The following is a 25,482-nucleotide window of genomic DNA, read 5'->3' as shown; positions in this document are numbered from 1 at the left end:
TAAACCTGTAGATTAGCCAGATTTCCAAATACTGACATTAACTTTGGTTCAGTTTTTCTTTGCTTTAATTTTTATTTATTCTTTTCATTTTATTTTAATAGCTGTTCAAGTACAGTTTTCTGTCTTTTACTCCCATCCCAGCCCACCCACCCATCCCTCCCCACCTCCCTTTCGTTTCCACACCCCTAGTTTTTGTCCATGTGTCCTTTTTCTTTTTTTTCACCATTTTACTTATTTTATTTTACCTTACAGTGAAAGCATTTTCTTTGGCAATAGATCTACTGACTGAAATTCCATAGACTTGCGTAAACCATATTCATACTGTATTTTTCACAATTATTTTTTAAAATTTTATTTAGTTATTTTTCAAGTACAGTTTTTTGTCTATTTCTCCCATCCCAGCCCCCCCTGCCCCGTCTCCCCACCTCCCTCCCATTCCCCCCCCAGTCCTCATCCTGTGTCTTTCATACTTGTTCCTCAAAATCCCTCCCCATTTTTCCCCTTAAATTCCCTTCCCTCTTCCCTCTGGCCACTGTCCCCTTGCCCTCTATTTCAGTGTTTTTGTTTTTATTCTGCTTGCTTGTTTGTTTTGTTGTTTAGCTTCCTGTTAAAGGTGAGATCATATGGTATTTGTCTTTCAATGCCTGGCCTATTTCACTCAGCATAATGCTTTCCAGTTCCATCCATGTTGTTGCAAAGGGTAGTAGCTCCTTCTTTCTCTCTTCTGCATAGAATTCCATGTGTCCTTTATACCTGTTCCTTTAAACACTTCCCCTTTTCCCCTGAAATTCCCTCCCTTCTGGTCACTGTCAGCCTGTTCTCTATTTCAGCATCTTTGGTTATATTTTGCTTGTTTGTTTGTTTTGTTGATTAGGTTCCTGTTAAAGGTGAGATCATATGGTATTTGTTTTTCACTGCCTGGCTTATTTCGCTTAGCACAATGCTTTCCAGTTCCATCCATGCTGTTGCCAAAGGTAGGAGCTCCTTCTTTCTTTCTGCTGTGTAGAATTCCATTGTGTAAATGTACCATGGTTTTTTGATCCATTCATTTACTGATGGGCACCTAGGTTGCTTCCAGCATTTGGCTATTGTAAATTGTGCTGCTATGAACATTGGGGTGCATAGGTTCTTTTGGTTCAGTTTTTTAAAAGCCACTATTTTTCCTTCCTGCTCATCTTCAATTTTACCTGTTCGTAGCTCTTTGCTGACAATAAAATGGAATCTCAGTTGCTTCTGGCAGCTATGAGTTATTAATAAGAGATGGAGCTTTGTTATTAGGTTGCACTTTATTATTTCCTTCAGCTCAACATGTACCTGATATTGGAGGGCCCTCCCTATGGATTTAGGAGGAAAGAAACTGCAAATGATGAAGTTGTATTGTTTCTGTGGGTCCCATTTTCTTGCTGTTGAGTGAAAAATTCTATCCTGTGTAAGCTGAAGGACAGACTGGTGTTGCCTTGTTCTGACTGTGGAGCCTGCTTTGTTTGCACCACTGAAGCATGGAGGCAGATGCTGTTCTCTTGACTTGAGATGCCTGTTCCAACGAGGAGATCAGTAGGCATTTAGCACAGCTACTCTGGCCTGTTGGCACAGAGGGTCTAGTTTACCATCACCTCCTAGGGAAATAAACAAAATTTTCTTGTGGCCAGCTTTACATACAATTTAATGCCAAATAAGACACATATGGCTTCCACTTGGGCGAGTGTTTTCAAAGAGCACAGGCATGTTAATGATTAACTAGCCTTTAATAGAGTATTAGTAGATTGCAAAAGCTTTACTTCTGAGCAGAGTGAGGCATGCCTGGTGCCAGCCTGCTAGGTCAGCAACTCACCAGGGCAAAGAAATCCTTAGAATGTTGCAGATGGCACCATATACTACTGGAATACCAACTCTGTCTTATGAAGCTAGATGGGGTAATCAAATGAAACGAAAACTGTTTTGAAGGCAGCCAATAATAAAACACATTAAAATGCAAAACCTCTCCAAACCTATTATCCCTAAATTCCTGTCATATCATTTGAAGTCTAGAACTCAAACTTCATTTTCTGTCCCTTTTCTGTTCCCAGTGTTTTGAGAAGAAGCCTAGAGCATTAAGTACTTTACTGTGTGTATTTTAGGATGGGCCCATTCACATGTTGCAAAACACAGGGCTTTAAGTAAGAATATAAGACTCAGAAAGAGACCCAGTTGGAATCTGGGCATGACACACTGACCCCTTCAACTAGAAACAGAGGACACTTGAGAGAAAGCAAAATCAAGGTAGGAAGGCTCTACCAAATTCCAAGTCTTTGATGTTGCAGTAGAAGACAACTTCTCCATTCACTTTGAGTTCTACCACATTCCAGTCTTCTATCTTCTCTAGAATGACCTCATGTCCATCGTCAGCCAGCACAGCTGGAAAAGATAGAAAGGGATATGAGTGACAGTGGAGCAGACTCTATATTTTTTTAAATTTTATTTTATGTGGTTGTTATTTTATTTTCCAAGTAATACAGATAAAAAATATTTACACACCTACTTTTAAGTTCGCAGTTTAACACTCTTGTTTGTATGGCTTTAAAAGTTATAGCAACTTTTATAGCAACTTATATAGAGTCTTCCTGCTATAACTTTCAAAGGCTCTATATTAATATTATATGCAGATGTCCTTATGGATGACAGCAGCTGTACTGCTCTCCAGTTGCTCATGACAGTAATTCAACTGCCCTGGTGGGCACCTGGTCTCAGTGTGCCCTCACTCTTGATGAGAAGCATAACCAGAGACCTAGCATTTCAAGATTGGTTTCAATTTGCTCCAGACCCATATGATCTGTGAAAATTTGAGCTTTCTCTGGGAAGAGTTTTACATTTTTCTTGTAGAGACAATGTTCAGTATTGTAGGGAATTTGGGCAACAGGGTAACTTCTTACCTTGCTGATGAAAATATAAATTGGTCACCTTTCTGGAGGGCAATTTGACAGTACCTGAAAATACTCTTAGAAGCCTCAAAAAATTAGAATTAAAATAATTCTAATATCTGTCCCAGGAAATTGCACTTATAAGAAAGCTTCCTAAGGAAAAAATCTAAAATCTAGGCAGATTTTTTTTAGAATAAGGTATTTCATTCTGTAGTTTTGTAATAGAAAAATACTGTGAATAACGTATATGCCCAATACCAAGAGGATGATCAAGTAAATAGTAGTCAGTCCATATGATGAGATTTTATTTGGATATTTCAAAAAGCATTTATGAATTTTAAATAGCAAGAAAAATATAATGAGCAAAAATCAGACTACAGATAAAATATATATTCAATATCAATTAAAATATGTATGTGTAATAGAAAAGAAAGAAAATGCTCAGTGATTATCTCCCTGTGGTGATTATAACAGTTTGTCCTCTTTATCCTTTTATCCTTTTCCAGACATTTCTATAATTATAAAAAAATGTTTTTAAGAAAGATAATGAACTCAACTTTAAAAAAAATTATTTTATTGTTGTTCAATTACAGTTGTCTGCATTTACCCCCCCACCTCTCCACTCCCACCCCAGCCAAACCCACCTCCCTTCCTTGCTTCTACAAATCCCCTTGGTTTTGTCCATGTGTCCTTTATAGTTGTTCCTGAAAACCCTTCTCTCCATTATCCACTCCCACCTCCCCTCTGGTCAGTGTCAGCCTGTTCTCAATTTCGATGACTCTGGTTATATTTTGCTGGCTTGTTTGTCTTGTTGATTAGGTTCCACTTAAAGGTGAGATCACATGGTATTTGTCTTTCACCACCTGGCTTATTTCACTTAGCATGATGCTCTTCAGTTGCATCCATGCTGTCGCTAAGGGTAGGAGCTCCTTCTTTCTTTTTGCTGCACAGCATTCCATTGTGTAAATGTACCACAGTTTTTTGAGTCACTCATTTACTGATGGGCCCTTAGGTTGCTCTCAGCACTTGGCTATTGTGAATTGTGCTGCTATGAACACTAGGGTACATAGGTTCTTTTAGATTGGTATTTCAGGGTTCTTAGGATAAAATCCCAGCCATGGAATTGCTGGGTCAAAAGGCAGTTTCATTTTTCGTTTTTTGAGAAAATATGCTGTTTTCCACAGTGGCTACACCAGTCTGCATGTCCACCAACAGTGAACTAAGGTTCCCTTTTCTCCACATCTTCTTCAACACTTGTTTGTTGCTTTGCTTATGATGGCCATTCTGACTAGTGTGAAGTGGTATCTCATTGTGATTTTCATTTGCATCTCTCTGATAGCTAGTGATACTGAACATCTTTTCATATGTCTCTGGATCCTCTGTATGTCCTCCTTGTAGAAATGTCTGTTCAAGTCCTTTGCCCATTTTTTAGTTGGGTTGCTTGTCTTCTTAGAGTGAACTCAACTTTTATTCTCACATTTGAAAACTGCATTTTGGTTATCACATTCTATGGCTCCTCTCTTGGAGATCAGCTACAGAAAAATTGTTAGGCTTATTTTCTATTAGAAAAATGCGAGAGTATATGGGCTTAGGAGAAATTATGTGCACTGAGCAGCTTGGAGCTCTCCTTTTTTCAACTTATTTCTGTCCAATTTTTTTGATGTGTTCACCTCTAATATTGGTTGTACAGTTGATGTGCTAAATCACCTCCCTAGGCAGTTTTAATGTATTGATATAATTTTTGGTTAGGATGGAAAGAGAAATCAGATGTGGACATGTTTTTAAAATTTTTTAGCATTTCAATCAGTTTTATGTGGAGAAAAGCAAATGGTTATCAGTTAATTGCATTTAATTACAGAGACAATTGCTTTTCCAAAATGTTGGCATGTCCACTTCATCTTTCAATCAGTTTAAGAACATCAAACCCCAACTGTGAACATTTTAATTGCGTGATTTTAATTTCACTTCTGGAAAGAAACTTCAGAAAGTAACTCAGCAAGGATCTCCATTAACAAGATAGCACTCCTTGGGCACCCAGTGGTGGCCCTAATTGACTTTACTTACGTCAGCTAACACCAGTCTCTACGTCTTTTCCTTTGACAAATTTATGTTGTTGTATTCCATTTAAATGTTTTGTTCTTAGACATCTTTGGAGAAAAGCACTGGGCATGGACAGATGACTTGTTTAAATGAAGCAGACCACCCAGTTTGGAGTGGCCCATGGTTCACCTAGGAAGCATAAATCTCTACAGGCAGGAATTTCTAGGAACCATTTTATCCCCAAACAGCACCCTCTCCAGAGAGGGGAGGTGTAGCTAGAAGGGGGAAAGCTTTAAGTGGGTAGAGAGGAGGCAATTCAGCTTCCATGACCTTGGATATCCTTGTCTGAAGATGTTCCTGGGAAATGTAGTTTAATATGGTAGAAAAAAATCATTACTGAAACAGCTTCTCTACTCTCCCTTTACACCCCATCTCTGGGGGCTAGATGGTAAGGCCCCCTAGAGATCTCTGGAGGGGAGGGTGCAGATACTGTCTGGGGCTGGTCACAGTGAATGCAGTGTAAGTGAGGCAGGGCTCTGTAGGAGGAGACTCCAGGAAGGTATGTGCCATATATTTGCCCTGACCCTTTCCTTCAGGGCCCCATCTGATCAAGCCTCATGCAGCATGTGAGTTTCGTATTTGTTTTATGAGAATAGCAGGACTCTTTCATAGCAAGGTATACCTAAAAAAATTAGATTAGGTCCATCAAATAGTCAATTTGCCTCATGGAAGTAGGGGTGCCAAAAATGGGGGTCTGCCTGAACCATTGAAACCCAACAAGATGAAAGAGGAGTTATTTGTTCCCTTAAGAGGAAGTGTTTCTCACTTTGCCTTTGCAAAACATGGGCTCTTGGGGCCTTTAAGCATATCTGTCTTCCTCACCGACTACAACACTCCCTTGTCTCTCTAGGTGCCAGCTGTTAATAAAGCTCATTAAATAAACAAGCTCATAACATCATTGGGCACCTCCAATGACACCTTTGGACCCTGAGTGATCTAAGTCTGATTCTTATTAAAGTGATAAGCCACCTCAAATTCTAGATCAAATATCACCCTCAGGATGCCCATCCCTTCTCATCAGCTGAGGATGTGTTGAGCCCAGCAGTAGGGTGGCCAGTGCAGGCTTAAGGGATCAAATTTGAAGAAACACCGGAATTCCTGCAGCTCATCCAAATGCCAACGTCTCTACATGGATTACCCATTTGTTCCTATGAGCTGCCATAGGATTGTCTCTTCAAAGAAAGGTCAGATAAATATACTCTATGCAACAAAGTCTTTGCAAAGGCAGTGGCTAAACTCCAGCATAAATCAACCAGAAGCTGTAAGGCCACCCACAGAATGCCTGCTTCTTTGAAGTGGCACCTCATTTTTCAAGTGGGATTTGGGTAAACTGAAGAGACACAGGTAAGCCTCCATCTTCTCAGTGCTAGGAGAAATGTGCACCATCTGTGAATGATTTAAATGGTGCTGGTTAGGAAGTCAAAGCAGACAGGCAAGCACCTTCTCCTTTTCTACTTTGCACAGGTGTAAGGCGGTAACCATTAATGTATGTAGCTAATGCACAGCTAGGTATGGAGACTGTCAAACAGAGCATCCTAACTGAATAAGGCAGACTCTACTCTTATCGGTCAGTTTCCATCCCTTCTAATTCCCTTTTGTGGGTCATTTGGCAGACTTAAGTTACAGGAGGTCAGGAACAACATGGCCAGGGGAATTACTTAGAACTTTTTGTTAAGCATTAGTTTAGTTTAATCAGCATTGAGGACACAGTAGAGACATTTTTGCTGAGCAACTGTAATTCATGGATAATGAAGAAAAAAACAAAAATGTTTAGATTGCTTGAGGCATAGTAAATTCAGGAGAGATTAAAATATTTCCAAAAACAGCATGGCTTTAGGAAATGATAAAGAGCTATGGTTTAAAAAACCCCACAGAAGTCAGATGCAGGTTTTTAAAGATGAGATGTATCTGAAAATGCACCACTTTCTGTTTGGTGTGATGATATTATTTGGTCTACAGTAGTATGGAAGTGTGGGACAGAGAGGGTAGAGCATATGTTCCCTGCTTTGCTTCTCTTAACACTCAGGCATTTGTCATGAGCCCTCAGTAAATGTTGGCTGCCAGTATAATATGAATTATTATTCAGGAATATACAAGGCTAACTTTAAAAATCAACCACCTACTGATTACTCAAGACTCCTTCAACCATAAAAATTCTCCCCTTGATCTCAAAATATTCCTTTCCTCCTCTATGGTGGGAGGAGTTTACTATGCTCTTTGCTTCCTCCTTTACCTCCTGCACTTACAGCCTGCCTTTCCCTGAACCTGTGTGCTCAGAGGTGAAGAACCATCAGCACAGTTGAGGGCTCACACAGTTCTCCCTTACACCTCAGGAGATGGTTGCTCTGACCCATCTCCATTGCTTTAAAACATTTACTCTAAAAATTTATCGGATAATAAATGCAATGTAGACCCATGATATTTTTAGTTAAAAATTTTTATTGTTGTTTAAGTACAGTTTTCTACACATTCCCTCCACCTCTCCCTACCTCACTGTCCATCTCTACCTCCCATTCTTGATTCTACCTGCCTTTGGCTTTGTCCATGTGTTCTTTATACATGTTCCTTAACAACTGCTCCCCTTATTTCCCACATTATCTGCCCCCTGGCCCCTCTGGTTACTGTAGGTTTGTTCTTTAATTCAATATCTCTGTTTATATTTTGCTTTCTTGTTTGTTTTGTTGATTAGTTTCCACTTATAAAAAATCCTTGCCCTGGCTGTTGCTCAGTGGACTGAGCACGGGCCTATGAGCCAGAGAATCATGGTTTGATTTCCAGTCAGAGCACATGTCTGGGTTACAGGCCAGTTCCCAGCAAGGGACACACGAGAGGCAACTGATGTTTCTCTCCCTTTTTCCTTCCCTTCCCCTTTAAACATAAATAAATAAAATATTTTTAAAAATCATTAAAAATTATAGAAATTAACAAAAAAATTTAAATCACTCATAATTATTCCTCCTCCCTTCCCTTTGTCATTTTCAGTGTAAGTGGGATCACAGTGTGCATAAAATTCAGGAACACACTTTATTCCCTCAACACCATGTCATGATAATCCAGCCCTATCAATATACATAGCGCTGCTGCATCGCATTTCATGTGAAAGATATACTGTAATTTATCAGCCATTTTCTTTTTCTGGTTGTTTCTAGTTTTTCAGTATAACCAAGAAATGTAGAGGAAGAGTCTCCATGTACATTTCCAAGTCTGTGTGTGTGTGTGTAGGTGTGTGTGTGAACAATTGAGAAATGGCATAGCTGGATTCTACAACATACAATTAAATTTTAAGACACTGACAAGTTGCCCTCCAAAGTTACTGTGCCAGTTTACCCTCCCACCGTAAGACTTTGAGAACACTTTTTTTTCTAGGTTCTTCATCAACATTAAATTCATCTCTTTTAAAAGATAGCTCCTACTTAACGGTGTGATGCCTATTTTCTTTTGGTGCCTGGAAATTCTCATTTCATTTGCTTCCTTTGCCTTCAGGTTCTCTCTTATCTCTGCACCCCTCTGAGGGACCATTACCAATGTCCTGCTGTCTGCCTGGTTCTATTTTTCTTCCTTCTCTGCAGTCTCACCTCCTCAGGTTCTAGCATTTGGCTCCATGTAGGTCCATTTTAATAAATATTTATTGGTCCCTAAGATATACCAGGCAGTTCCAGACACTGGGACACAGCAGAGAACAAAACAGTTAAGAATCCCTACTCCCTTAGAGATCAATAGTAATACAGTCTTAGTAGGGGGGTTTAACACACTGCTTACATCAATGGAGAGATATTCCAGGCAGGAAATCAACAAGGAAACAGCAGCCTTAAATGACATAACAAATCAAATAGACTTAATTTATATTTTCAGAGCATTTCATCCCAAAGCAGCAGAATATATATTCTTTTCAAATACACATGGAACATTTTTGAGGATAGACCACATGTTAGGACACAAAAAAAGTTGCAGTAAATTTAAGAGGATTGACATATCAAGCATCTTCTTTGACCATAATGGTAAGAAACTGGAAATCAATTACAAGAAAAAAATTGAAAAACACACAAACACATGGAAGCTATGTAACATGTTGCTAAACAATGAATGAGTTACCAATGAGATCAAGAAAAAAATCAAAAGATATCTTGAAACAAATGAAATTGAGAACACAACAACCCCAAATCTATATAGGACACAGTGAAAGCAACCCTCATAGGGAAATTCATAGCATTATAGGCCTATCTCAAGAAACTAGAAAAATCTCAAATCAATGTAATCTCAAAGAAATAGAAAAAGAAAAACACACAAATCCCAAAGTGAATTGAACAAAGGGAATAAAGATTGGAGCAAAAATAAAGTCTAAAAAAATACAAAAATTCAATGAAACCAAGATCTGGTTCTTTGAAATAAATAAGATAAACAAACATTTAAACACACTCACCAAGAAAAAAAGAAAGGAACTAAGTAAATAAAGCCAGAAATTAAAAAGGAGAAGTAACAACTGACATCAAAGAAATACAAGGGTTGTAAGAAAATATTATAAACAATTATATGCCAAAAAATGTGAAGTTTTTTCTTGGGATGAAAAGTTTGTACAATATGTGCAAATCAACTAACATGATATACCATGTAAACAAAAGAAAAGATAAAAATCACATCATCATATCACTAGAGTCAGAAATAGCATTTGATTAAATCCAGCATGCATTTATGATAAAAACTCTTAGCAAAGTGGGAATAGAGGGAACATAACTCAACATAATAAAGACCATATATGACAAACCTACAGCTAACATTATACTCAAAGGGAAAAATCTAAAATAAGTTCCCTTAGAATCAGGAAGAAGACAGGAATGTTTGCTTTCATCATTCTTATTCAACATAGTACTGGAAGTTTTATCCACAGCAGTCAGACAAGAGGAAGAAATAAAAGACATCCAAATTGGAAAGGAAGAAATAAAGCTATTTACAGGTGACATGATACAGTATACAGAGAACCTTAAGAACACCAAATAACTACTAGAAATTGATAAATAAATCCAGTAAAGGATACAAAATTAATATTCAGAAATCAGTTGCATTTATTTTATTTTTTAATTTTTATTATTTATTTATTGTAATTGTTGTTCAAATACAGTTTTCTGCACTTTACCCCTATCCCAGCTCACCCCTCTGCCCTCCCCACCTTCCTCCCATCTCCACCCACCTTGTTATTGTCTGTGTGTCCTTTATTCTAGTTTCTTCAAACCCTTTTCTTCTTCCCCCCAAACTCCTTCCCCTCTTTCCTCTGGTCACTGTCAGCCTGTTCTCTATTTTAGTGTCTTTGGTTATATTTTGCTTGTTTGTCCGTCTGTTTTGTTGGTTAGATTCCTGTTAAAGGTGAGATCATATGATATTTCTCTTTCACCACTTGGCTTATTTTGCTTAGCATAATGCTTTCCAGTTCCATTCATGCTGTTGCAAAGGGTAGGAGCTCCTTCTTTCTTTCTGCTGCATTGTTTTTCTTTTAAAAATTATTTTATTGATTATGCTATTACAATTTTCCCATTTATTCTCCCCTTTATTCCCCTCTCCCCTGCATCCACCTTCCCACCAGCATTCCCCAACCTTAGTTCATGTCCATTTGTCATACATATAATTTCTTGGGCTTCTCCATTTCCCATACTATTCTTAACATCCATCCCCCTGTCTACTTTGTACCTACCATTTATGCTTCTTATTCTCTGCACCTTTTCCCCAATTCTCCCCCCCCCCTCACTGATAACCCTCCATGTGATCCCCATTTCTGTGATTCTGTTCCTGTTCTAGTTGTTTGCTTAATTGTTTTTTTTAGGTTTGGTTGCTGATAGTTGTGAGTTTGTTGTCATTTTACTGTTTATATTTTTATCTTCTTTTTCTTAGATAAGCCCCTTTAACATTTCAAATAATAAGTGCTTGGTGATGATGAACTCCTTTAACTTGACCTTATCTTGGAAGCACTTTATCTGCCCTTCCATTCTAAATGATAGCTTTGATGGATAGAGTCATCTTCAATGTACGTTCTTGCCTTTCATGACAGAATACTTCTTTTCAGCCCCTTCTTGCCTGTAAGGTTTCTTTTGAGAAATCAGCTGATAGTCTTAATGGGAACTCCTTTGTAGGTAACTGTCTCCTTTTCTCTTGCTGCTTTTAAGACTCTCTCCTTACCTTTTATCTTGGGTAACTTAATGATGATGTGCCTGGCTGTGTTCCTCCTCAGGTCCAATTTCTTTGGGACTCTCCAAGCTTCCTGGACTTCCTGGAAATCTCTTTCCTCTAGTATACTGGGGAAGTCTTCCTTCATTATGTTTTCAAATAAGTTTTCAGTTTCTTCCTGTTGTTCTCCTTCTGCCATCCCTATGATTTGGACTTTGAAGTGTTTAAATTTGTCCCATAGATTCCTAAGTCACTCTTCATTTTTTTTTTAAATTCATGTTTCTTCATTCTGTTCTGGTTGAGTGTTTACTTCTTTCTTCTTTTCCAAATGGTTGATTTGAGTCCCTATTTCCTTCCCTTCACTGTTCATTCCCTGTACCTGTCCCTTTATTTCACTTGCATAGCCTTCACTTCTTCCTCTATTTTGCGACCATACTCAACCACTTCCATGAGCATCCTGATTACCAGTTTTTGAACTCTGCATATGATAGGTTGGCTATCTCTTCGTTGCTTAATTGTATTTTTTCTGGAGCTTTGATCTGTTTATTCAATTCAGATATATATATATATATATATATATATATATATATATATAATTTTTTTTTTTGCTTCAGCACTCCTGTTATGTAGTAAGGGGCAGAGCCTTAGGTATTTGCCAGGAGTGCCACTGCTTTGTGGTGTTGTATGTAGGGGAAGGGTCCAAAAGGGGACAATGCTACTTGCTCAGCTCTTGTCTGGCTTTCAGTCACTTCTCCTGCTACTTATAAGCAAATTGGGCCCTTGTGGTGCTGATTCCCAGGTGTGTGGGTTTGTGTACATTCTAGTACCCTGTGGGTCTCTCCAATGAACTCTCCTTTGAGGTTGGGAGTTTCTCTTCCCACCACAAACCCCAGAGGTTTTTTCAGTCAGAAGTTTTGGGGCTTTATTTCACTATGCTAGAACCCTGGGCTGAGTGATCTGTCCAGCTGCCCAGTTGTTCCTCCCACTTATTTGCGCTCAAATGTGAAACCACCTTGTCCTCCAGCCACCGTCTTGCCATGAGCCCTCTCTGCCATGGTTGCCTGTTTCTGCCCCTCCTGCCTGTCTGAATGAATGTTTCTTCTTTAACTCCTTGGTTGTCAGACTTCCATACAACTTTCTGGCAGTTCTGATTTTTTTTTTAATTTGTTGTTCTTCTTCTTTGGTTGTGTGTGGAGGCAAAGTGTATCTACCTACATGTCCATCTTGGCTGGAATTCCTCAGTTGCATTTTTCTATACCGATAATGAAGTATCAGAAAGTTAAACCAAGAAAACAAATCATAGATGAAGAACAGGATGACAGCTATTGGGGGGGATGTTAAGGTGTGGAAGGATTGAGCAAAAAGAAAAATGGACTCATGGATATGGACAATAATATGGTGGTTGCTGGGGGGATAGGATTATAAGAGGATTAAATGGTATTTGAAAAATATAATAAAGATTAAATAAAGTTTAAAAAGAAAACAATTTCATTTACAATTGCACCAAAATAAAACAAAACAAAATAAAATAAAATACTTAGAAATAAATTTAACCAAGCATGTAAAAGGCCTCTGCTTGGAAAACTACCAGGTAATGAAGAAAAATATCAAATAAAATACAAACAGATGGAAGCTTATACCATGTTCCATGGATAGACAGAATTAACATTATTAAAATGTGTATACTACCTACCTAAAGCAATCTGTAGATTCAATGAAATCTCTATCAAAATACCAATGCTATATTTTGCAGAACTAGAACAAATGATCCAAACATTTTTTGGAACCACAAAATCCCAAAGTGGCCTCAGATATATTAAAAAAAAACAAAAACAAAGGTGAGGCTATCATACTACTTGATGTAAAACTATACTACAAGTCCATAGTAATCAAAACAGCATGGCACTGGCATAAAAACAGACATATATATCAATGGAACAGAATAGAGAGCCCACAAATAAACCCATGTTTATATGGCCCATTAATATTTGACAAAGAAGGCAAGAACATACAACAGGGTAAAGGTAGTCTAATCAATGAATGATGTTGGGAAAATTGGACAGATACTTGCAAAAAATAAAACTAGACAGCTTTCTTATACCATACAAATGAATAACTCAAAATAGATTAAGGACTGTAATGTAAGACTCTAAAACATGAAAATGCTAGAAGAAAACTTGAACAGTAAAATCTTGCACATTTCTCATAGCAATGTTTTTTTTTCCCTGTTATATCTTCTTGGGCAAGGAAAACAAAATAAATAAATAAGTACATAATATTACATCAAACTAAAAAGTTTTTGTATAGCAAAAGAAACCTTCAAAAAAGCCAAGAGACAAGCCACTAAATAAGAGAACATATTAGCCAATGATACATCAGATAAGGGATTAATATCCAAAATTTATAAAAAACTTATACTGTTAAACACCAACCCCCTCTCAAGCACTCCAATTAAAAATGGGCAGAGGATCTGAATAGACACTTCTCCAAAGAGGATATACAAATGGCCAATAGACATATAAAAAGGTGCTCAATATCACTAATTATCAGATAAATATCAATTAAAACCACAAGGAGATATCACCTCACACCTGTCAGAGTGGCTATTATCAACAAATCCACAAATGACATGTGTTGGCAAGGATGTGGAGAACAAGAAACCCTAGTGCACTGTTGGTGGGAACACAGATTGTTGTGGCCACTGTGGAAAACAGTATGAAGTTTCCTCAAAAAATTAAAAATTGAACTACCTTTTGACCCAGTGATTCCATTTCTGGGAATACATCTAAAGAAACTCAAAACACTAATTAGAAAGAATGGATGCACTCCTATGCTCCCACTGCAATGTTATTTACAATAGCCAAGCTATTGGAAGCAACCAAAGTGTCTATCAACAGACAATTGGATAAAGAAAAAGTGGTACATATCTCCAATGAAATATTAATAAGCCACAAAAAATAATGAAATCTTACTATTTGTGGCAGCATGGATGGACCTAGAGGGTATTATGTTCAGTGAAATAAATCAGTCAGAGAAATGCAAATACTATACCACTTCATTTATATGTAGAATCTAAAGAACCAAATAAATGAATAAAAAATTGAGACAGACTCACAGATTCAGAGAAGAGATTGATGGTTGCTAGAGGAGTGAGGGTGTTGGGGCACTGGGTGAAAGAAGTGAAGGGAGTAGGAAGCACACATTTGTAGTTACAAAATAGGTGTGGGGAAGTAAGTAATGCATAAAAAATATAGTCAATAATGTTGTGATAACTATTATGGTTTCAGTTGTGGTATTGTAAATACCAAGGGGAACATTATTTAAATTATATGATTGTTTAACCAGTAAGCTGTACACTAAAAATCAATAAAAAAAAAAGAATTCCTGCTCCCTTGAAACCTATGTCTCAGTAGGAGAGAATAGCAAGGTAGGTAGGTGAAATATATGTTATGCTATATATTTATGAGCACTTAAGAAAGCCTGAAAGAGAGAGAAGAGAGATAAATAAGAGGGGGGCATGGGAAGTGTTTACACTTCCAATGGCAAAGCTCAAGGAAGACCCTGAAAGTGACTTTTGAGAAAAACCCAAAGGCTGACAGAGAGTGAATAGTGAAGACACAATGGAATCTGGGGAAAGAGCATTTCAGGAGTAGCAACTGCCTAGTCCAGAGGTGCGAGGCCAGTGAAAGTGTTCAAGAGTTTATGAAGAGGCCAGTATGGCTGGAGCAGAGGGAATAAGAGAAATGAGTAAATAGTGAGGAAAGGAAATGAGGTCAGGGAGGTAACTAGGAGTGTGGTAGGTCACTTTAAGCCTTTGATTTCCACCTTTAGTGATTCAGGAGTCACCAGAATGTTCTCAGAGGCATGGGCCATACTCTGCCTCAAGTTAAATGCCACCACCTGGCTTTGATGCCAGAAACAGACTTTGCAGAACAAGAGTGGTCACAGGGAGCTAAGTAAGAGGCCAAGGCCTTGATCCAGGTAGTAGATGATGGTGGCTTGGAGGGAGGTGGTAGAAAGAGTAACAAGTGATTGGATTCTGTCTGTATGCTTTGAAGATAGAACCAATAGGATGTTCTGCTTGACTAAATGGGAAGTGTAAGAAAAGGAGAGGATAGAAAGATGCCTGCAAGGTTTTCGGCTTGAGTAACTGAAAGGATGGAACTGCTATGGACTGAGATGGAAAGAACACAGGAGGGGCTGGTGTGGGGCTGAGTAGTAGGAGGCTAGTTTAGAAATTTTGGATATATTAGTCTGAGATACCTACTAAACATCTCAATGACATTGAGAGGTCCTGATTGGAGACATAAATTTGGGATCATCAACACAAAGATATCATTTGAAGTCATAACTATTTCTTACTCAAATCTGCCTTCATCTTTCCCCTGATATCCAGAATGTAATTTCTTTTTTGTTGCTGTTGTTTTATTACATTTTATCGTTTATGCTATTACATCTGTCCCAAGTTTTGGCACTTTGTTGCCCTCTACTTAGCTACCCCACTCCCTCAGTCAATCCTCATACTGTTGCCCATATCTATAGATCCTGCATACATGTTCTTCGGCTACTCTATTCCCTATTCTGTACTTTACATCCCACAACTATTCTGTAACTATCAATTTGTACTACTTAACCCCTTCACATATTTCACCCACCTCCCCAGTGTCCCCCCCAACTGGTAAATTTGGCATTCATCAAAATATTAGCTGTATCTATGATCCTGTACCTGTTCTGCTTGTTTATTTTATTTTTTAAATTCAATTGTTGATAGATGTGTATCTATTGCCATTTTACTGTTCATATTTTTTATCTTCTTCTTAAAGAAGATCCTTTAACATTTCATGAAATACTGGTTTGGTGATGATGAACTCCTTTAGTTTTTTTCTTGTCTGGGAAACTCTTTACCTGTTCTTTGATTCTGAATGATAACTTTGCTGGGTAGAGTAAGCTTGCTTGTTGATCCTTGCTTTTCTTCACTTTGAATATTTGTTGCCAATCCCTTCTAGCATGCAAAGTTTCTTTTGAGAAATCAGCTGACAGTCTTATGAAAGTTCCCCTGTAGGTAACTAACTGCTTTTTTCTTGCTCCTTTTAAGATCCTTTGTATTTAAGCTTTGCCATTTTAATTGTGATGTGTCTTGGAGTAGGCCTCTTTGCATCCATCTTGTTGGGATTCTCTATGGTTCCTGGACTTGTATTTCTAGTTTCTTCACCAAGTTAGGGAAGTTTTTTTTTTCATTATTTTTTCATATAGGTTTCTGATTCTTGCTCTTTCTCTTCTTCTGGCACCACCATGATGCAAATGAGATAACACCTGAAGTTATCCCAGATTTTCCTTACACTATCCTCATTTTTTGAATTTTTTTCTGTTCTGATTGGATGTTTTTCACTTCCTGATATTCCAAATTGTTGATTTGATTCCTGGCTTGATCCATTCTACTGTTGAATCGTGTAAATTGTTCTTTATTTCAATTAGTGTATCCTTTGTTTTTGACTCAATTTTTTTATGCTTTTGCAACCTTCACTAAGGTCCCTGGGCATTCTTATAGCCAATGTTTTGAATTCTACCTCTGATAGATTGTTTATATACATTTTGTTTAGTTCTTTTTCTGGAGTCTTGTTCTGTTTTTTTCATTTGCCATGTTTCTTTGTCTCCTCACTTTGGCATCTTCTTTGAATTTTTTAATGTATGTGGTAGAGCTACTATGTCACCCAGGCTTGGCAGGGTGACCTAATGTAATTGATGTCTTGTAGGGTCCAGTGGCACAGCCTCCCCTATCACCCAAGCTGGGTACTCGAGGTATGCCCTTCATGTGGCCTGAGTACACACTCCTCTTATAGTTGAGCCTTGATAGCTGGTGGCCTGTTCAAGGTCAGCCACTGTTTGTGTTCTGTCCTGGGTCACACAACACAGTTACAAAGTAATCTGCAGATGGCTGCTACTTGTGCTATGCTTGGAGTTGCCCAGAAGAGGCCAAGCTGTGAACAAAGCCTGGATGCTGGTAGTGTTGGGGATGTGGGAACTTAGTGGAAGGTACAGAGCTTGCTGAAGACACATGATGATCATTTGAGAGAATTTAGGGAAATCTGAAGCATGAGCCAAGACAAGTCATTCATATGGAAAAGCCAATGGAAACAGCTTGGGTAGGCTTGAAAGTTGGATGGGGAAGGGGCAGAGAATTCCAAAGTGGGGCACACAGTGTGAGGCAGGTTGTTGGAGTTTCAGAAATGGCATCCACTTGCTGGCTTTGTAGAAGGAGGGCTTAGAAAAGGAACAATAGCCTCTTCCAGCACTTCTGCCTGGAGGCAAACTAGCCCCCAGCTCTCACCCTGGAGATGGAGAATTCATTTCCTCCCCCAAAATCTCTGATGACTTTCAATCTGCTGCCCCAGAGCTGGGGCTCAGAAGGAGTAAGTCTGAGGAAGTCTGTGTGTGGGACCTTTAAGAGGAACTGCCTATGGTTCCAGCAGTTTTTGTCTTCCACAGTCTCAATCCCTGTTGGTCTTTACAGCCAGAAGTTATGTAGACTCATCTTCCTGGCACTGGAACCCTGGGCTGAGGTTCCTGTTATGGGGTGGGACCCTTCTCTCCTGAGATAGCCTTGCTGATTTTTATCTGCTACACATGGTGTGGGATCAGCCTGTTCAGTGTCTCCACCCCTCTTACCAATCTTCATGTGATTTCTTCTTTTATTCTGTAGTCGCTTCCATTCACCTAAATTTCTAAAAGTTCTGAATGATGGTTGTTCTATAGTTTAGTTGTAATTTTGATGTGCTTGTGCGAGGAAGTGAGCTGTGTTTGCCTATGCTGCCATCTTGACTAGAAGTGCATCAAAACATAATTTCTAACCTCTTAATATTTCTTAGTAATTTATTTCCTCCTACTTCTCCTCCCCAAAACTCTCTCCTCAGAATTGGCCCCTTAAAACATATCCTTGATCTCATTATTCTCTAGCTCAAAAAACTTTTCTAGATCCCTTTTGCAAAGAGTAAAATGGCCTGACCCTCTCTTGTTGCACACCTTCCTCCAGATAGAACCAACTGCTTGCTGCTTGCCCACATGTCTCAAGCTACTCTCTTTTCCACTTTCTAGTGACCTTCCTCCCCTAGAACTATAAGAACCAATGCTCACTGGGCACTTTCTATGTGCAGGTATGGTGTTCATAATTCTACATGCATTTTCTGATTGGAATTTTATATTAGTGAAGTAGAGATTTTTTCCCATTTTACCATAAGTAAATGGAGGCTCAGAAAGGTAAAATAACTTAATCTTGACTTTGGTCACACAGCTATTACAGGATGGACACCAATATAAAACTAGATCAATGGGACTTCAGAGCCTTGTGTTCAGTCTCTGTTCATGCCATGTCTCTGCCAACAATGCCAAGAATACAAGCAGAAAACAGTTGACCAGGGACAGGTGGCCAGCAGAGCCAACAGGATTTGTGTAAAATTAAATGAGAAGTCCTTCCCCCTTAATACTTGTAAATTGTATATTATAACAAAATGTTCATTTATACATTCTGCTTTATTTAATTCTTGGTCTGTAAATGATCTAACTGAATGCTATACAATCATGTTGATTATGGCAGTAGTAAGAAACAACTAAAAAGTGTCAGCAAAACAGTGGAGTGTCAGCAAAACAGTGGAGTGAAACTCCCGTTCACTCACAGAAACATCCAAAAAGCAAACAAACAAACACCAAAATTGTCAGAATCAACTTTCTCAGAACTTTGGAGAATAGTAAAAAGTGACAAATAAATGAATGCTGAATAAAGAAAAAGGTAACTTTGTTTTTGTCTGACTTATTTCATCTAGCACAATACCCTCTAGATTCATCCATGCTGTTGCAAATGGTAAGGTTTCAAAATTAGCAAGTTTTATTAATACTATGAATTTTCAAGTAATTATGGAGAAAGTTAAACATTGCAAGTTGTGGACCCTCAGAAAGAAGATACGTACTAAGCTGGGCTTTCCAGAGCAAAGTGAAACAGACAAACTAGAGCAGAGCTGTCTAGTACAGAGGAGCCTTGCCTTCGGGCCACCTCACAGCTGTGCTGTTTTCACAGCCATACTGTATCACAATTGAGCCGTTTTGCACTAAATAAAGTTTTCTTCTTCACCACACCCCAAACTGGGGATTCCTCTTGGTGTTGAATTGTCACCAACACCATCGGTTGACACAGTAATACATTTCAGTGATATTGATATGCTGTCATTTAAGAGTATGCATTTTAGTTTTTTTCAAACTATAGAAATAATGATGTGGAAAAATGTATCCTAAAATTTAGAGATCCATGTGCATTGTCAAGGGCTTGAAGACCTTGATTTTAGAATTGGTATTTGGAGATAAATCAACTGTTTTTTTTTATCATTTGTCTAAGTGCATGGTTTAGTGGTGTTTGTCCATAGTATGTCTTTGTTGTAAAAAAATCATGTTTAATATTGACAAAGAAATTAAATATTTTACTTGAGAGTGTGATCAAATTAAGTTGACTCTTTTAAAATGAAATGCTACATTAATAGAAGGAGAAGTCAGAAGTCTTATAATGTGCTGAAAGGCAGCTTGTCCACCAGCAGATGTAGCTTCCTGTCATCTCTGCAATCTGAGCCTCACGTACCAGCAAAATATCTGAAGAGCTGTTAGGTGAAAACCTCAAAATATTGATCAAACTGAGAGCAACATGAATTGAAGAAATTCAATAGGAACATACTAAAATATAACATATAATAAACAGTGAAATGTAAGAAAGAAACAGTAAATGAATCAGCTGGGCGCTCTGTAATTACAAATGGTCTGGGCCTGAGCATAGACACAGCCCAGTCTTATATGAAGAAAGCAGGAGCATAGATAACAGTTTCACAAAAAAGACTGCTCATTTCTTCCTATATACTAGTGTGCATAGAGGACGTTTCCAAGGCAGGAATCGCTAAGTGAACCAAATCAGAAACTTCTGAGATGGATGCTTTCCAAAAGTAGTGAGGGTTGCAGTAAAAATCATAGTACCCTTTGTAGTAAAATTTTTGGAGGATCTTATTTTCTGTTGAGCTTTATGATAAAGGAAAATGATACTGTGATAATTATGTACTGTTCTCTAAAATGGAAGGACCATGACACAGAGGACTTTAGAAATCACCAAGTCTTCCCTTGGTGCTCAGAGAAACTAAAGACCAGAGAGGAGAAGCAGAACAATTCCCAGGCCAGGAGGTTGAGTACCAGGCTTCCTCATTCAGGGAGGTGATGAGCTGCCACTGCATGATTGTGTCTCACTGATTTTCAGTCTGACATTTAACACGAGTTTTTTTTGCTCAAAGAAAGAAATTTGCATTTATAAATGACAGCTATTTGTTTTGTCTTTGTCTGTAACTTCTAAGTAAATAAAGCATGTAATATTATTTTAAGATGTACTCCTGAGTGATGCTTTTGTAAAATCTGTTACTATACATTTTTATTTAAAATATAAATTTTAGCTTAAAATTACAAAAAAAGAAAGAATCAATAAGCTTGAGAACAGGACAATTAAAATGATTGAGTCTGAGGAACATAAAGAACAAATAATTTTGTAAAAAAGTGAATGTACCAACATATATGCAATGGTAATCTCAGAAGGAAAAAAGAGGAAGGGGAAGAAAGAGTATTTGAAGGAATAATGGTTGAGAACTCCAAAAATTTGCTGAAAGATGTAAAAATACATATTCAAGAAGCTAAACTAAGCCCAGAAAGATCAATTCAAAGAGATCCACACTGAGACATATTATAGTCAAATTGTGAACAAAGACCAAGAAAGAATCTTGAAAGGAGCAAAACAAAAATGACTTGTCATGTACAAGAGCTCCTCAATAACATTAACAGTTAAATGATTTCTCATCAGAAACTATGAAGGCCAGAAGACAGTGTAATGACATATTTAAAGTACTGCAAAAACAAACTTGTATCGATCAGAGTTTTCCAGAGAAATAAAATCAACAGTTTATACATAGAGACAAAGACAGAAAGAGAAAGAGGAGAGAGAGGGGTTATGGGGAAATGGAGATTTATATTAAAGCCTTGGCTCATATATTTGTGAGGGCTGTTGAATCTGAAGTCTGAAAAAAATGGCAATTTAGGTGAGAGTTAATGTTGCAGAATTTGATTATGATTTCCATAGGTCAGGTAGGCTAGATACACAAGCGGGGGTTTGATGTTGCTGTCTTGAGGAAAATTCCTTCTTCTTTGGGTATCCTTAGTTTGTTTTTTTTTCTGTTAAGGCCTTCAACTTATTAAAGTCCCACTCACATGGAAGGTAATCAGTTTTATGCAATCTACTGATTGTAAATGCTAAGCACGCCTAAAAAATACCTTCGTAGCAACATCTAAACTTGTGTTTGACCCAACAACTGGGCAACATTGCCTAGCCAAGAGGTGACAGAAAAAAAACTAACCATCAAAACTGCCAAAGAATTCTATGATTGTCAAAACTATCTTTCAAGAATGAAGGGAAAATAAGACATTTTCAGATAAATAAAAGCTGACATATTTTATTGCAAGTAGACCTCCCTTACGAGAAAGGCTAAAGAAGTCATTCAGGCTAAAATGAAAGAGCACTAGAGAAAATCATAAAGCCATAAAAAGAACTCAAGGACACTGATAAAGGTAGCTACAGTGACAAACATAAAATCAACCATTGTTACACTTTTGGTTCATAACTTTTTTCTTTATGTGCTTAAAAGGCAAAAGAATAATACAATAATTATGAATCTGTGTTAATGGGCACACAGTGAATGAAGATAGTGATAACATTGTGAAGAGAGAATGATGGATGTGTATAGGAACAGATGTTTTGTATACAAATGCAGACTAACTTGGTACTATTTAAACTAGGTTTTCATAAGGTTAGATTGTTTATTGCTATTCCCAAGGTAACCACAAAAATATCTGAAATAGATATCAGGAAAAAATCCCATTTGATACAGCAACAAGAAAAATAAAGTACCTAGGAATAAACCTAACCAAGGAGGTAAAAGACCTATACTCAGAAAACTACACAACACTGAAGAAAGAAGCTAAGGAAGACACAAATAAATGGAAGCATGTATCATGTCCATGAATGAGAAAATTAACATCATCGTGATGCCCATACTACCTGAAGCAAGTTATAGATTCACTGCAATCCTTATTAGAGTACCAATTACATATTTCACAGATATAGAATTAACATTTCAAAAAATGTATATGGAACCATAAACAACCCTGAGTAGCTGCAGTAATTTTGAGAAAGAAGAACAAAGTAGGAAGGAGCACAATACCTGATGTCAAACTGTATTACCAGGCCACTGTAATCAAAACAGTCTGGTACTGGCATAAGAACAGACACATAGACCAATGGGACAGAACAGGGAGCCCAGAAATAAACTCAAGTCTTTACGGTCCGTTAATACTTGACAAAAGGGGCAGAAGCATAAAATGGAGTAAAAATAGTCTCTTCAACAAATGGTGTTAGGAAAGCTGGGCAGCTACATGCAAAAAGAAAAAAAAATCTCAGATATTCCGTGCAGCCATATTTTCACTGATATGTCCCCTAGAGCAAGGGACATAAAGGAAAGAATAAACAAATAGGACCTCATAAAAATAAAAAGCTTCTGCAGGGCTAAAGAAAACAGCATTAAAATTAAAAGAGAACCAACTGTATGGGAAAACATATCTGCCAATGATACCTTGGACAAGGGTTTGATCTCCAAAATAATATAAAGAACTCACATGACTCTACTCCAGGAAGACAACCCAATTAAAAAATGGACCAAAGACTTGAACAGACATTTCTCCAAGGAGGACATACAGGGGAGAGGATCCAGAGACATATGAAAAGATGCTCAGCATCACTAGCCATCAGAGAGATGCAAATTAAAACCACTGTAAGATACTACTTCACACCAGTCAGGATGACTATCATAAACAAATGAAAAAACAAGTGTTGGAGAGGATGTGGAGAAAAGGGAACCCTAGTGCACTGTTGATAGGAATGCAGACTGGTGCAGCCACTCTGGAAAACAGTATGGAATTTGGTCAGAAAACTAAAAGTAGAACTGCCTTTTGACCCAATTCCACTGCTGGAATTATACCCTAAGAACCCTGAAACACCAATGCAAAATAACCTATGCATGCCAATGTCCATAGCAGTACAATTAACAATAGCCAAGTGCTGAAAACATCCTAAGGTCCCCTTGGTAAATGAGTGCATCAAAAAACTATGGTACATTTACATGATCAAATACTATGCAGCAGAAAAGAAGAAAGAAAGAAAGAAAGAAAGAAAGAAAGAAAGAAAGAAAGAAAGAAAGAAAGAAAGAAAGAAAGAAAGAAAGAAAGAAAGAAAGAAAGAAAGAAAGAAAGAAGGAAAGAAAGAAAGAGCTCCTACCCTTCGCAACAGCATGGATGGAACTGGAGAGCATCACGCTAAGTGAAATAAGCCAGGTGGTGAAAGACAAATACCATATAATCTCACCTTTAAGTAGAACCTAATCAACAAAACAAACAAGCAAACAAAATAGAATCAGAGACAGTGAAATTAAAAACAAACTGACAGTATTGGAAGTTTTGGCCACAGCGATCAGGCAAGAAAAGGAAATAAAAGGCATCCAAATAGGAAAGGAGGAAACAAAACTGTCACTGTTTGCAGATGACACGATAGTGTACATGGAAAATCCTATAGACTCTACCAAAAAACTGCTCAAACTAATTAATGAATTTGGCAAAACAGCAGGATACAAAGTCAATATCCAGAAATCAAAGGCATTTTTGTATACTAACAATGAATCAGCAGAGCAGAAATCAAGGAAAAAATCCCATTCGATATAGCAAAAAGAAAAATAAAATATATGGGAATAAACCTAACCAAGGAGGTAAAAGACTTGTATGCATAAAATTACACAGCACTGAAGAAAGAAATCAGGGAAGACACAAACAAATGGAAACATATACCTTGTTCATGGATTGGAAGAATTAACATCATCAAAATGTCCATACTACCCAAAGCAATATACAGATTCAATGCAATACCTATTAAAGTACCAATGACATATTTCACAGACATAGAACAAACACTTCAAAAATTTATATAGAACCATAAACAACCCCAAATAGCAGCTGCGCTTTTGAGAAAGAAGAACAAAATAGGAGGGTTCACAATAGCTGATATCAAACTGTATTACAAAGCCACTGTAATCAAAACAGCCTGGTTCTGGCATACAAACAGGAACATAGACCAATGGAACAGAACAGAGAGTCCAGAAATCAACCCAACTCTCTACAGTTAATTATTATTCGACAAAGGGGGCACTAACATAAAATGGAGTAAAGATAGCCTCTTCAAAAACAAACTGACAGTAACCAGAGGGGAGGAGGGAGGGGTTAAAGGTGAGAAATGGGGAAGGGGTTTTCAGGAACAACTATAAATGACACATGGACAAATCCAAACAGGCAAAGATCAAAGGTGGGATGTGGGGATGGCTGGAGTGGGAGGAATGGTGGTGGTGGGGAAACGTAGTCAACTGTACTTTAACAACAATAAGAAAATGTAAAAAATAAAATGAAATAAATAACAATTAGAAATATATTGAAAAGGAAAAAAGGAAATAAAAATAGTACATTACAAAAAATCAAGTAAATTATTTTAAAAGATAGTAATGAAGAAATTGAGGAACAAAAATGAGATATGAAATACAGATAACAAATAGCTAAATGGCAGAAGTTGGTATCTCCTTAGTAGTAATTACTTACTAGAAAACAGATTAACCTCTTTAATTAAAGGTAGACATTGGCATAATGAATTGAAAAGCAGAATTTATTTATATACTGTTTACCAAAGACTCACTCTAGATACATAAATACTAAATGTTTTAAATTGAAAGAATGGAAAAATATTTTATGCAAATAACAGCCAAAAGAGTGACAGATTGTCTATGTTATTTCAGACAAATTAGATTTTAAGGTCAAAAGTTTACAAGAATCACAGAATGATATTATATATTAATAAAAGCTGTACTCTATGAAAAGTATTAACAATTATATATCTGTATACAACTGATAGAACCCTAAAATATATAAAGCAAAAATTGGCAGAATTGAAGGGGAAATAGTTTTATATAATAACAGCTGGAGACTTTGATACATCATTTTCAATAATGGGTACAACCTCTAGAGAGACTATCAATAAGAAAATAGAGCAACCTAAGTGCCCATCAGTAAATGACTGGATCAAAAACTATGGTACATTTACACAATGGAATACTATACTACACAGCAGAAATAAAGAAAGAGCTCCTACTACTTGCAACAGCATGGATGGAACTGGACA

The 25,482-nt window shown here is 37.4% G+C and overlaps 1 protein-coding gene across 1 annotated transcript in view; it reads right to left on the bottom strand.

The window, feature by feature from the left end:
• Nucleotides 1-1,551: 1,551 nt before the first annotated feature.
• CUNH10orf53 (chromosome unknown C10orf53 homolog) overlaps nucleotides 1,552-25,482 on the bottom strand; it is a 35,487-nt gene continuing 11,556 nt past the window's right edge. The window contains exons 2-3 of the mRNA XM_037143123.1: nucleotides 2,275-2,394; nucleotides 1,552-1,616 (exon numbers count right to left, since the gene is read on the bottom strand). Of these exons, the coding sequence (XP_036999018.1) occupies nucleotides 1,552-1,616; nucleotides 2,275-2,394 (185 nt within the window). The remainder of the gene's footprint in view (nucleotides 1,617-2,274; nucleotides 2,395-25,482) is intronic.

Source organism: Artibeus jamaicensis, unplaced genomic scaffold (assembly GCF_021234435.1).
Source record: "Artibeus jamaicensis isolate MK-2021 breed Jamaican fruit bat unplaced genomic scaffold, CSHL_Jam_final contig_468, whole genome shotgun sequence".
NCBI classification, from domain to species: Eukaryota; Metazoa; Chordata; class Mammalia; order Chiroptera; family Phyllostomidae; genus Artibeus; species Artibeus jamaicensis.
The sequence above is the reverse complement of the archived record's forward strand: the minus strand, read 5'-3'. Positions and strand labels throughout refer to the sequence as shown.